Here is a 12873-nt window from a genome sequence, read left to right as displayed (position 1 = left end):
CCTCAGCTGCTAACAACAACGTGCATTTTACGATTAGCGTCTTTAGTAAAACAATCAGGTAGCTTCACCATGGCGTTGAGAGGCATAGATTGACACCAGTCCACAGAAGGTGATATGCGACCAATATAGGGAGGATTTAAAGAATTTTTTAAAAGGAGAGAGACAGAGGTTTAGGGAAGGGATTCCAAAGCTTAGGGCCCAGACAGCTGAATGCACAGCTGCCAAGAGTGAAGCGATAGAAATCAGGGATGCTCAGGCGGTCACAATTGGAGGAGTACAGAGACTTTATGGGTTGTAGGGTTGGTGGAGATAGGGAGGGGGCGAGGCCATGAAGGGATTTGAAAATTGCTGAGAATTTTAAATTTGAGCATTGCTGGAATGGGAGTCAGTAAAGGTCAGGAAGTACAGTGTCGATGGGCTAGGGCAGAATTATGGATGAGCTCAAGTTTGGGGTGGAAGATGGGAGGCCAATCAGGAGAGAATAGTTGCGTCTAAAGGTAACAGGAATGAGGATTTCAGCAGCAGACAAGCTGAGGTAGTGGAGACGGGCTGTATTACAGAGGTGGAAAGAGGCAGCCTTCGGGTTGGAGATTAAATGGGGTCAGTAGTTCAACTCCAGGTTAAAAAGGATGTGGAAGCATTGGCTCAGCCTCAGACAGAGGCGAAGGACAGAGAATCTGAGGTGAGGGAACTGAATTTGTGACAGGGATCAAAGACAACAACTTCGGTTTTCCTTATATTTAATTATTAAATGCACGAGCGTTCATTATCCAGCATTCAATCCCATGAGAGGAGCTGATCTACATCGCACTCAATTCCTGTGGAAGTTGGAACTTGAGTGATTGTTATACAGGGGAAATATTGTGGACTGGAGAGGACAGATTCTGACCAGTACCAGAGTATTATCATTTTCTGAAACAATAAGTGCTGGAAAAACTCAGCAGGTCTGACAGCATCTGCGGCGAGAAAGACAGTTAACATTTCGAGTCCAATGACTCTTCTTCAGAACTAAAGAGAAGTAAAAATATGGTGAAATATATATTGTTTAAGTGGGGCGGAACAGGTGAAGCTGGATAGGAGGCAAAGGAGAGATTGCAAAAGATGTCATAAACAAAAGGTTGAAGGGGTGTTGATGGTGACATTAAGAGTAGAAAGAATGAGCCAGTGACAGGTAGCCCTAGTGAGTGTGGGGTGGGGGAGGGGACGGTGTGGGGAGCAAGGATCAAAATAGGTTAAAAGGTGGGGATAAAACAATGAATAAAAATGGAAATTTAAAAAAAATAATAGAAATAGGTGGGAAAAAATAAATATTCATTTTTATTCATTGTTTTATCCCCAAGTTTTAGCCTATTTCGATCTTTTTTCCCCACACCCACTAGGGCTAACTGTCACTGGCTCATCCTGCTTTCTACTCTTTTATTGTCACCATTAGCACCTCCTTTAGCCAGTATCACCACCATTAACGCCCCTTCGACCTTATGTTTATGACATTTTTTGCAATCTATCCTTTGCCTCCACCTATCACTGGCCCTCTATCCAGCTTCACCTGTCCCATCCCCTCCCCTCTTAAACAGTATATATTTCACCATATTCTTACTTCTCTTTTGTTCTGAATAAGGGTCATATGGACTCAAAACATTAACTCTGTCTTTCTCTCCACAGATGCTGTCAGACCTGCTGAGCTATTCCAGCACTTTTTGTCTTTGTTTCAGATTTCCAGCAGCCACGGTATTTTGCTTTTATGATCGTTTTCTGTGTCGGGAGCTGTTCCCCAAATCTTTGCAATCGGAACAGCTTCACTAATCTCTTTACCAAAGCTTTACTGTACTGCCAATGATATGGGACTCTTACTTTGAACCTTTCTTATCATTTTGAGTTATTTTTTGCTCTTTGATTATTTGCGTTGTGATCTAGAATTTTAGAAATAATTATAAATGTAATCGATTTAAAGGAATAGTGTTAAGCCACTTTGGAGCCCAGGCAAGCCAGTCCGGTTTCCATTTTTATATACTCTGATTAATTCTGTATAAATTCTTTTGGGCCTGGAGGAATGAAAAGGGCAGTTCTTAGGTTGTCATATTGGTCAAAAAATCCAAAATCGGAACACCGAGTTCATTTTGTATTAGCAAATTGAAATATATGGGAGTTAATGGGAACAGGAATTTAAACTACACCCATGGTCCCTAAAGTTCTGAGGTATTGGGCTAGATTTTGTGGTCGGCAAGCAATGATTGATTTGGTACAAGCCTTTCATTCCACAGGCTAACTGACAGAATCTCTAGGGCATTTTGTATTGGGATGCTACAAAGCAGTGTCCTGTACAGGGATCTGGGACCTGAGTGAACAGGGCAAGCAACTGTATGCCTCTTTAACCAGACTGAAAAATTGTTAATGAACAGTTCAGAAACTAAACCAGAAATGTCAGTTAAATTATTTATTTCAATGTCAAAATCAGATACAGAAAGCAAAATAAAGGGAAAGAAAAGCGGGGTTACGAGAGATGGAAAAGTTTTGTAAAATTTTTTTAAAATCTCCAACAATGATTGCTATCTGAAGGAATGGGACTTCATATGTATAAGTTAATTTCCAGTGCTAGAGAGGTTGCTCTTGTAATGGTGAGCACAGATACACTCAATTATAATAAAAACAGAAAATACGGCCAGACCTGCTGAGTTTTTCCAGCATCTGTGGAGAAACCAAGTTAACATTTCAAGTCTGTATGACTCTTCATCAGAGCTAAAGAGAAAGTCAACTCTCAACTATAATTTGACCACAGAATTTGGCCCAATTTTGAGATGTTAACCCACTTTAACACTCAGTCCCTCATATTGCTATGGTGTGACTCCAAAGCTTGAGAGCTGTCTTAAGGTGATACCCAATGGTTTATTGCAATGCTTTGACTATCCTATTACACATTATTTGTACAGCAACTACTCCCAATCATTGTAAAGTTGTGCTTTAATCTGATTCTGCTTATTATGATTTTTTTAAGGAAGTCTTTTGTATCTTTAAATATATTTAATATTAAGCTCGTTCAACAACAGTGACTATGACTTACTGTGTTCAAAAGCTCAGTCATAATCCTTAATTGATCCCAATGTGTTTAACTGGTCATAAACTGAGTCAAATAATAGAAGCACAATGCTGCAGCACAGAAGGAGGCTATTCAGCCCATCATTCCTGTGGCAACTCTTTGAAAGAGAGATCCAATTAGTCCCACTCTTCCTGCTGTGCAAGTTTTCCTTTTCAAATATTTATCCAATTCCCTTTTTGAAAATTACTATTGAAGCGGCTTCCACTGCCCTTTGATAGTGAATTGGTAAAACCAAGTTCTCTATCATTACTAGTTCTTTTGCCAATAACCATAAATCTAGGTTCTCTGGTTATTGACTCTTCTGCCAGTGAAAACATTTGCACCTTACTTACTCTATCAAAGCACCTCATAATTTTGTCAAATCTCTATATCTAGTAAAACTTTCTTTAACCTTTGCTGTAAGCAGAACAATCCCATTCACCAATCAACACTGTCGATATAACTGAAATCCCTCATCTCTGGGACCATTCCAATAAGTCTCTGCATCCTAAGGCCTTAACATCCTTCCTAAAGTGTAGTGTCCAGAGTTGGACACATGAGACCTCACCAGTGTTTTATAAAGATTAAACATGAAAGGATGGACTCAATTTAGTTCCTAGGGAGGGATAACATGCCTGTGTACTCTTCTAATGAGAAATAAGGTTCTGTGATACAGAATTCAATGTCTATGGGATCTGCAGGTGAATGCGATGGTTGGCACTGAGACTCTTGGCATCTGTCAGTACAGGTGGGGAGGGTTGTGCCTCACAGCTATGTGACATGGTGATCTAAAACTGACAAGTATTTTAGTACCAAAAGGAACTTTGCAGTTTATTATCTTGTAAAATAAAACATCACCAAAGCCCAGTCCCATTACCCATAGCAGGAGACATCCAGATTAATATAAAACAGAACTTTCTTCAAAAAAACACTTTTTTGCAATCTTGTGTACATAACAAGGAGGTAAAAATTTGACTCCCAGAGCAAACTTAGCAATTGCAATACAGACAAACTAGAGCTGGGCGGTGGCGGGGGCATCACAGGAACTGGTTGGAGGGGCTTCAACTAGTCATATAGTGATTCTTTTGAGAAATTCCACCCCCTCTCACTCTAAAAGCTTACTATAGGGTTGTCAACTGTGGTTGGGTATATTCCTGGAAGTTTCAGCATATGACCTCCTGCCTCTAACAGCCCCTCTCCCACCACTTGTTCCCCCATTGGTCAACTGACATCCCCATCCTCCCACTGCCCCACCAATAGCCAATCCAAGAGCAATAAGACTCTGACTCTCGAGAATCATCCAGCTGGTCAAGAAACAACCTTTGTCCCCATGTCCAAAATTTTTTGTAACGAGTTAACAAAAATGTTCAAAGCAAAAGAAAAACATAAACAGTTAAAACCCCTACGATTTTTCTCCTTGAAAGTTGCTGGCTGCAGTGGCTTGGAGATTAATCTTCAACTGCTGGAGATTGCAGGGCAATCCTGGAGAGTTGGTAACTCTATCCCATTGGGGTACAGCTTCCACAGGTCTCCAATTCTTTGTCTGTGTGAGTTCCAATATTGACCATTAGAAGGCCCTCTTAACCAAGCTGGTGGAGGTCCCTCACCTGCCTCATTCTGGGCTCCACTGTTTGAATTTTCCACAGGGTTTAGATGGATAGCGATGAAGGGTGTGAGACTGGCCTGACCTTTCTCCCCCCTTCTCTGTCCCTGGTTCAAGGACACTGAGCCAATTGTGGCATTTCAGCTGTCTGAGGTTCATTCTCCACCACCGACCACCACCACACACCCCCGCCCCCGGCCATGATACATTGGCAAGCTTTAACTACCAGGGGATCAATCCTTTGAACTGTATCAGGGTCCCATGGGAATTCCATCTGCAGCCTGAAGATACAATGTTGGATATTTTGGACAGGTGCCCATTCTTTGTCCCAGTAAAGCCTTAACCTTCTCACGAATCATTGACCAATACAGCCCAATGGAAGGAATGCAGATTGGCTTCATAGGAACAGGAGATGACCATTCAGCCCCTCGAGCCTGTTCCACCATTCAGTTAGACAATGACTAATTTGTGCCTTCACACCATCTGTCCACCTTGGTTCTGTAACCCTTAATATTCTTACCCAACAAAAGTCTATCAGCCTCAGATTTGTCATTTTCAATCAACCCCAGCCTCAACTGCTTTTTGGGGGGGAGAGTTGCAGGTTTCCACTCCCCTTTGTGTGAACAAGTGTTCCCTGTCGTAACTTATGAATAGGATTGGCCACCCTCCAGGATCAGTCTGGAGTCTTTAGGAATTAAAGATTATTCTGCTGAATACTGCTGCAAGTAACCCTGGACAAATATCGTAGAAGTACTCAAAACACTGTGTGTGAGTGTGTGTTTTAGATTTTCTTTCAATACATTCGTTAATTAGTTATTGAAGTATTGGAGATGGGAAACAAAGGTTGTTTGACCAAGTCGAGCAGTGCATTTGGAGAACTTTTAAAGATCCCTCCAGGAATGTGCACACATCGAGCTGATACCCTACCCCTGAATGGCCTCACTTGAGTTTTAAGGTTTTCCCCACAAACAATGTGGTAATGACTAAATAATCTGTTTTTGCGATATCAATTGAGGGGTAAACATTGGCCAGAATGCTGAATATAACTCCCTTATTCTTCTTAAAAACACCCACCATGGGATTTTTTTACATCCACCTGAGAGGGCACTCAGGGCCTTGGTTTAAGGTCTCATCCAAAGGTGGCACCGCTGACAGTGCAGCATTCCCTCAGAACTGCACTGAAGGATCAGCCTAGTTTATGTGTTCAAGTGTCTGGAGTGAGGTTTGGAACCACAACCTTTTGGCTCAGAGGTGAGGGCGCTATCCACTTGACTATGTTTGACACCTCATTTAACATCATTTCAATTATTTTAACAGCAGCAACAGTTGTGATCACCCTCAGCTTTTGCTCCACTTGGCCTGCGCTCTTAGTTAACTTTCTTCTCCATCTCCTCGGTATTTCTGGGCATGCCTTTCAGAAAGAAGTTGGAGCATGTGACGCAGCGGAATGCCAGGAGCTGAGCGCCAACAGCGAAGAAGATGTTAGTGTAGAGGAAGGATGGTACAATTTCCTGGGGGATACGGTATGTGAAGGAAGTACGTGGGTGTAACGATGCACCAACATAGGAAAACTGAGCCTGGAGGTGGGTGGGTGGTGGGGAAGGAGAGAATGAAAAAGGCATTAAATCTCAAAAATCTGAGGTATTTCCCCAGTACCACACAACAACAACTTACATTTATATAGTAGCTTGAACTTATTCCAAGGTACCACACAGGAAGGTAACAAAATTGACACTGAGTTACATTAGAAGGTAGTGGGGCAGATGACAAAAGCTTGATCAAAGAAATAAATTTTAAGCACTGTCTTAAAGGAGGAAAGTGAGGAAGAGAGGATTAAGGAGGAAATTCCAGAGTTTAGGGACCAGGCAGCTGAAGACACGGCCACCAATGGTGAGGTAATTAAAATCAGAGATGCTCAAGAGGCCAGAGTTCGAGGAACACGGAAGTCTCAGAGGTTGTACAGCTAGAGAAGGTTACTGAGATAGTGGGCAGTGGGGGAAGGCAAGACTATAGGCGGATTTGAAAAAGAATGAAAATTTTCAAATTGAGGCATCGCCAAATCAGGAGTCAATGCGGTTAGCCAGCACAGTGGGGATAGGGGAACAGGTCTTGTTCAAATTAGGATATGGGCAGCAGAGCTTTGGATGAACTCAAGCAGTTGCAATATGGAAGGCTGACCAGGAGAGCATTGGAATAGTTAAGTCCAGAGGTAACAAAGGGATGGAGAGGAGCGATGTTATGGAGGTGGAAGTAGATGGTGTTCATGGTGGAAGTGTTTATGAGGTTGAAAGCCAAAATAGCAAACCAACTGATTCAGCTATTTACAAAGATAAGTTTCCTTTATGAGTCTGTTTTCATTGGGCCTGTCTTTCCAAAAAACATGGCTGACTCTCATTTACGACCTTTGGCCTTTGATTTTATTACAGTCAGGACAAGAGTCTCTCTATCTCCCTCTCTCTATGGCTTTCCTAAACAGGTAGAATCTGCCCCTCCATTTCTTCCTCAGCCTCCCAATGGCATTGACTATGAAACACTGCACCTATGACTTACCTGGGCTATGGCTCCTGCAAACACCACAGTCAGATCGGGCATCCACTCACAACCGGGCTCAATCAGGCCATAGAGTGCCAGGCCAAAGAATGGCACCAGGTAGAACATGTTGACCAGCACCTGAAAGAGAGCAGTCAACTTCAACCTATTCTTTAAAGCAAACTCCCAACAAACAGGCACAAGTGTCAGAAATCCTGACCTACTAAACGTCAGTGAGGGTTGTGAATATGTGCGTGTGAGCAAAAGGATTTGTGAGAGTGAGAATTGTGTGTGGCAGTGAGAGTTTATGTGAGGAGCGCGAGAGTATGGGCATGAGTGTGAGAGTTGTGAGAGTGAGAATTGTGTAAATGACTGCGTGAGAATGAAAATAAATGTGTGAGAGCAAGAGTCTCAGTGTGAGTGAGAATTGTGAGTATGAGAATTGTGTGTGTGAGAATTGTGTGTGTGAGTGAGAATTGCGTGTGCGAGTGGAAGTAAATGTGTGAGAGCAAGAGTGTGTGAGTGACAGTCAGAGTGTGGACCAGATTTTAGCTACCAAGTCAGGAAATATTGCAACTTACCAGATCTGCCTCACTAAAAAGTACCCCAAGATCCAGAATCTTTGCTCAGGGTTCAGGGAGGGTGGGAGATGGTGGGTCTAGGTGAGAGGTGGAGGGTGCTGGGGGTGGGGGGGGGTGTTGGTGGTGTGTGGTTGGGGGGGGGTGGTGGATGGGGCAGGTGCAAGATACAGTCGGGCCTATTGACCCCAGAAGCAGGGCATAGGCAACCATGAGGTGCCTTGGTTCTCTGGAACTTCATCCATGTTGTCAGGCCTCTAGCCCTCACCCCTCCCACCTATCCCCATTGACCCCATGCCCTCTATACCAACTCATGCCCCCCCACACCCTCATGGCTCCTCATACCCTCCATGTAAAATCAATGCCAACTCATCAATGCCCCTCACCCACACCCAATGGCCTGGCATAACCTCCATGTCAATTCCATAGCCACTTAACAAGTATCCACCATGGGCAGACTTCAGGAGCCATGTGGAGATGAAAAAAATAAACTTCTTGCAACCTAATACAGCTTTCACTCCTGCATGATTGATAGTGAAAAAACTCCCTTTCATAAAATCCATTCAAAGTTTTTAAATCTCAAGTGGCTAATCTCTTGTAAAAACAAACAAACCTCTATTCAAAACCCACATAAAAGACAGTTAATCCTTTAATAGGTTCTACTGAAACTGACCAGATGATACAAAGGAAGGTGGTTGTGGTTGTTGGAGGTCAATCATCTCAGCTCCAGGACATCACTGCAGGAGTTCCTCAGGGTAGTGTCCTAGGCCCAACCATCTTCAGCTGCTTCATCAATGACCTTCCTTCCATCATAAGGTCAGAAGTGGGGATGTTCGCTGATGATTGCACAATGTTCAGCACCATTTGCGACTCCTCAGATACTGAAGCAGTCCATGTCCAAATGCAGCAAAACCTGAACAATATCCAGGCTTGGGCTGACAAGTGGCAAGTAACATTTGCACCACACAAGTGTCAGGTAATGACCATCATCAACAAGAGAGAATCTAACCATTGCCCCTTGACATTCAATGGCATTACCATCGCTGAATCTCCCAATTTCAACATCCTGGAGGTTACCATTAACCAGAAACTGAACTGGATTAGCCATTTAAATACAGTGGCCAGACAAGCAGATCAGAGGCTAGGAATCCTGCAACAAGTAACTCAGCTCCTGACACTCCAAAGCCTGTCCACTATCCATGAGGCACAAGTCAAGAGTGTGATGGAATACTCCCCATTTGCCTAGGTGAGTGCAGCTCCAACAACACTCAAGAAGCTTGACACCATCCAGGACAAAGCAGCCCGCTTGATTGGCACCCCATCCACAAACATTCACTCCCTCCACCATCAACGCACAATAACAGCAGTGTGTACCATCTACAAGATGCACTGCAGGAATTCACCAAGGCTCCTTAGACAGCACCTTCCAAACCCATGACCACTACCATCTAGAAAGACAAGGGCAGCAGACACATGGGAACACCACCATCTAGAAGTTCCCCTCCAAGTCACACACCATCCTGACTTGGAAATATATCACTGTTCCTTCACTGTCGCTGGGTCAAAATCCTGGAACTCCCTCCCTAACAGCACTGTGGATGTACCTACACCACAGGGACTGCAGTGGTTCAAGAAGGCAGCTCAGCACCACCTTCCCAAGGGCAACTAAGGATGGGCAATAAACACTGGCCCGGCCTGCGAAGCCCATATCCCATAATGGACAAAATGCAACTTTTTTTGTATCTCATACCTGTCAATCAAAGCAGTTCAGCAGAGGCTTTTTTTTAAGTCTTACTGACGCTGAAGCCTTATTATAAAGTTTAAAGCAGGGCATTTAAAAATCTTCAGACCATTACAGTTATGCAGACCTTATCTGTCCTTCCGCAAATTCATTACTCCCACAATCTGGGCTGAGGCCCTGGCACCAGCCAAAATAGGGTCTGTTTGATCTCAGCACTAAGTTCAAATGGTCCTGCTTAATTCAGGTCTGAATCATGTCCTAATCTCCTTCCCCTACCATCAAAAATGATATCTGTCAGAAATAGTGCAGGACGTCTGCAGGTAGGTCCCACCGCCAATTTCAAAGGCCTGCGAAAATCTGGCCCAGTGTGAGAGTGTGTGTGTGTGTGAGAGAGTGTGTGTGAGAGAGAGTGTGTGTGAGAGAGAGTGTGTGTGAGAGAGAGTGTGTGTGCGAGAGAGTGTGTGTGCGAGAGAGAGTGTGTGTGCAAGAGAGTGTGTGTGCAAGAGAGAGTGTGTGTGCGAGAGTGTGTGTGCGAGAGAGAGTGTGTGCGTGAGAGAGTGTGTGTGCGTGAGAGAGTGTGTGTGCGTGAGAGAGTGTGTGTGCGTGAGAGAGTGTGTGTGCGTGAGAGAGAGTGTGTGTGAGAGAGTGTGTGTGTGAGAGAGAGAGTGTGTGAGAGAGTGTGAGAGCGTGTGAGAGCGTGTGAGAGCGTGTGAGAGCGTGTGAGAGCGTGTGAGAGCGTGTGAGAGCGTGTGAGAGCGCGTGTGAGAGCGCGTGTGAGAGCGCGTGTGAGAGCGCGTGTGAGAGCGCGTGTGAGAGCGCGTGTGAGAGCGCGTGTGAGAGTGCGCGTGTGAGAGTGCGTGTGAGAGTGCGTGTGTGTGTGCGTGTGAGAGTGTGTGTGAGAGTGCGTGTGTGAGAGTGCGTGTGAGAGAGTGCGTGTGAGAGAGTGCGTGTGAGAGAGTGCGTGCGTGAGAGTGCATGCGTGTGTGTATGTGAGAGTGCGTGTGTGAGAGTGTGTGTGTGAGAATGAGTGTGTGTGTGAGAAACGTGTGAGACTGAATCTGTGTGCGTGTGTGAACATGTGTGTAGGAGTTTGTGTATGAGTGAGATTGTGCATGATTGAATGTGAGTGTGGATGCGAGTGCATGAATGTGCGTCGTAAGAGAAAATAGTGCAAATCTGGGACGATTCTGCCCAAGTGCGGTAGCAGGTGGGATACACAATGTTTTACTTGCTGTTGGCATTGGCAGTTTCTCATGCTGTATTGTCACAAACCCGCCACATTAATTATGCATTCCCGGGAAACATGGCTCTCATTTGCCCGCCATGCCATCCCCTCGCCGTTTCATCACACTGGGGACCATATTTAAAGTGCAGCCGCGCGCGCACCTCTCAGGGCTTCCAGCCCATGACTGCTGCATAGAAGACAAGGCCCTGAAAGGCAAGAAGACGGCAGCCCCCAGGTTCAATGACACATCCCATGAGCATCTTTTAGTGCAGTGGAGGCTCGCCGTGATGTCCTCTACCCCTGCTCTGGCCGCAGGATGGGCAGCACCGTGACCAATCCGGCTTGGGAGGTGGTGGCAGCGGTGGTCAGTGCCAACACCCCGCAAAAGAGGACAGCCACCCAGTGCCGCAAGAGGATGAATGATCTCTTCCGTTCCACCAGGGTAAGTCACTCTTCTCATCACTCTCATCTCACACACTCACAAACCCATCACACACCCACAGAGCCCTCACTCACTGCCAGTGCAAGGGACATCACCATACACACACACACACACCCACAGAGCCCTCACTCACTGCCAGTGCAAGGGACATCACCATACACACACACACACACACACCCACAGAGCCCTCACTCACTGCCAGTGCAAGGGACATCACCATACACACACACACACACACACCCACAGAGCCCTCACTCACTGCCAGTGCAAGGGACATCACCATACACACACACACACACACACACACACACACACACACACACACAGTGTCCTCAACCCGTCCTTGGGACCACTGACCAACCACACAGGCCAGGCATACTTATCATCTGGCCTGGCAGGCGTCCTGCTTACACTCTCCCTATCTCTATTCATGCAGGACAAGCTGTTACACAACAAGACAGAGAGGTCGCAGACCAGTGGCACAATGCCTGAAATCAAGGTCCTCATGGACTTTGAAAACAGAGCCATCCAGCTGGCGGGGGATGACCGGGACCGGTCCTGTGCTCTACCTAGTGAGGATACAGCAGTGCAACATCCATCAGACAACCATGCTGTGAGTGATGTGTCCTGTTTCACAGGCCATGGCCATGTACTAATTATCTCCCCTTGCTTTCACAGGCATATCTGCCAAAGAGCCAAGAGAGTCTGCAACCCAGGGCCTCCGATCGAGCTCCGCTCAGAACAGGAATCCACTGAAACCCTCTCTGAAGTCCCGTCACAGCACTCACCCACACCCTCCACCAGCACAGAGACACACACCTCAGTGGGACCTAGCTTTAGAGTAGCCCCAGGATCACAATCTGGTGAGCACGTCGCACTGTCTGATCCACTCCGAGGACTGCTGGAGGCCAGAACGTTGCTGAGTCCAAGGCAGATGACGAGCCTCTGGACTCGGTCATGTCGCAGTTGCTGGAGCTGCAAAGGCAAGCTTGGGAACATCAGGAAGGGATGTCCGCTGCACTCCTCAGATTGCAACGCACGATGGAGGAATCTGTCCGTCTTCAGGCTGAGGTGATAGCGCCGGCAATGCAATGCACCGAGGTCAACACTGGTAGGGTGATAGCCGCCATGGAGACCTTGGTCCAGGACATCGCTCCTGCACTGCTTCGCGGGCTTAACTCCATCACTGATGCCAAAATTGGCCTCCAACATTGTGTACATGAGAGGGGTACAGCGCAGCTCAACCTCACTCCAGCTACCCCTTCTCTCACGGAGTCAGCCAGCGGCCCTCAGGCACCCATAGGGAGGAGGGTCAGCAGGTGCACACCCCAGGGCCATCTATCCAGGTGAATCCAGGACTGTCCAGTTCAGCCGAATCCCCTCTACCTGTGACCTCAGCAGCTCCAGTTTCACAGGTCAAGGAGGGGGCCACTACCACACAGCAGGACCCTGAAAGCAGGCCAGGGCCCTCCAAAACTCGGCCCTCCAGAGGACGCCCACCAAGGGCATCACAGACAGGGTGTCGCAGTCAGCAGGCTGTGGATGTCCGGGGAGCACCAACATGTAGCGGCAGGGTTAGGAAAGTTAAGAAGATGGAACTCTTGAGTACAAACACGTTTCCATCTGTTTCAGATGAAGTTACATTGTTTCATAGTTTGCCATTGTGAGATTTGAACTCTTGA

General features: G+C 46.2%; 1 protein-coding gene across 2 annotated transcripts in view; it reads right to left on the bottom strand.

Annotated features, from left to right (window-relative positions):
- LOC121287112 (transmembrane 6 superfamily member 2-like) overlaps nt 1-12873 on the bottom strand; it is a 48953-nt gene that overhangs the window by 11623 nt on the left and 24457 nt on the right. The window contains exons 9-10 of one of the 2 annotated variants that reach the window (XM_041204666.1): nt 7227-7346; nt 2420-6253 (exon numbers count right to left, since the gene is read on the bottom strand). In XM_041204666.1, coding sequence (XP_041060600.1) covers nt 6044-6253; nt 7227-7346 — 330 coding nt within the window. In that variant the 3' untranslated portion in view covers nt 2420-6043. Of the gene's footprint in view, nt 1-2419; nt 6254-7226; nt 7347-12873 lie in introns of those variants that run through there. The other variant, XM_041204667.1, reaches the window with a different exon arrangement.

The sequence above is a fragment of the Carcharodon carcharias genome, chromosome 14 (genome assembly GCF_017639515.1).
Source record: "Carcharodon carcharias isolate sCarCar2 chromosome 14, sCarCar2.pri, whole genome shotgun sequence".
Taxonomy (NCBI): domain Eukaryota; kingdom Metazoa; phylum Chordata; class Chondrichthyes; order Lamniformes; family Lamnidae; genus Carcharodon; species Carcharodon carcharias.
This window is presented reverse-complemented; position numbering and strand designations above follow the sequence as displayed.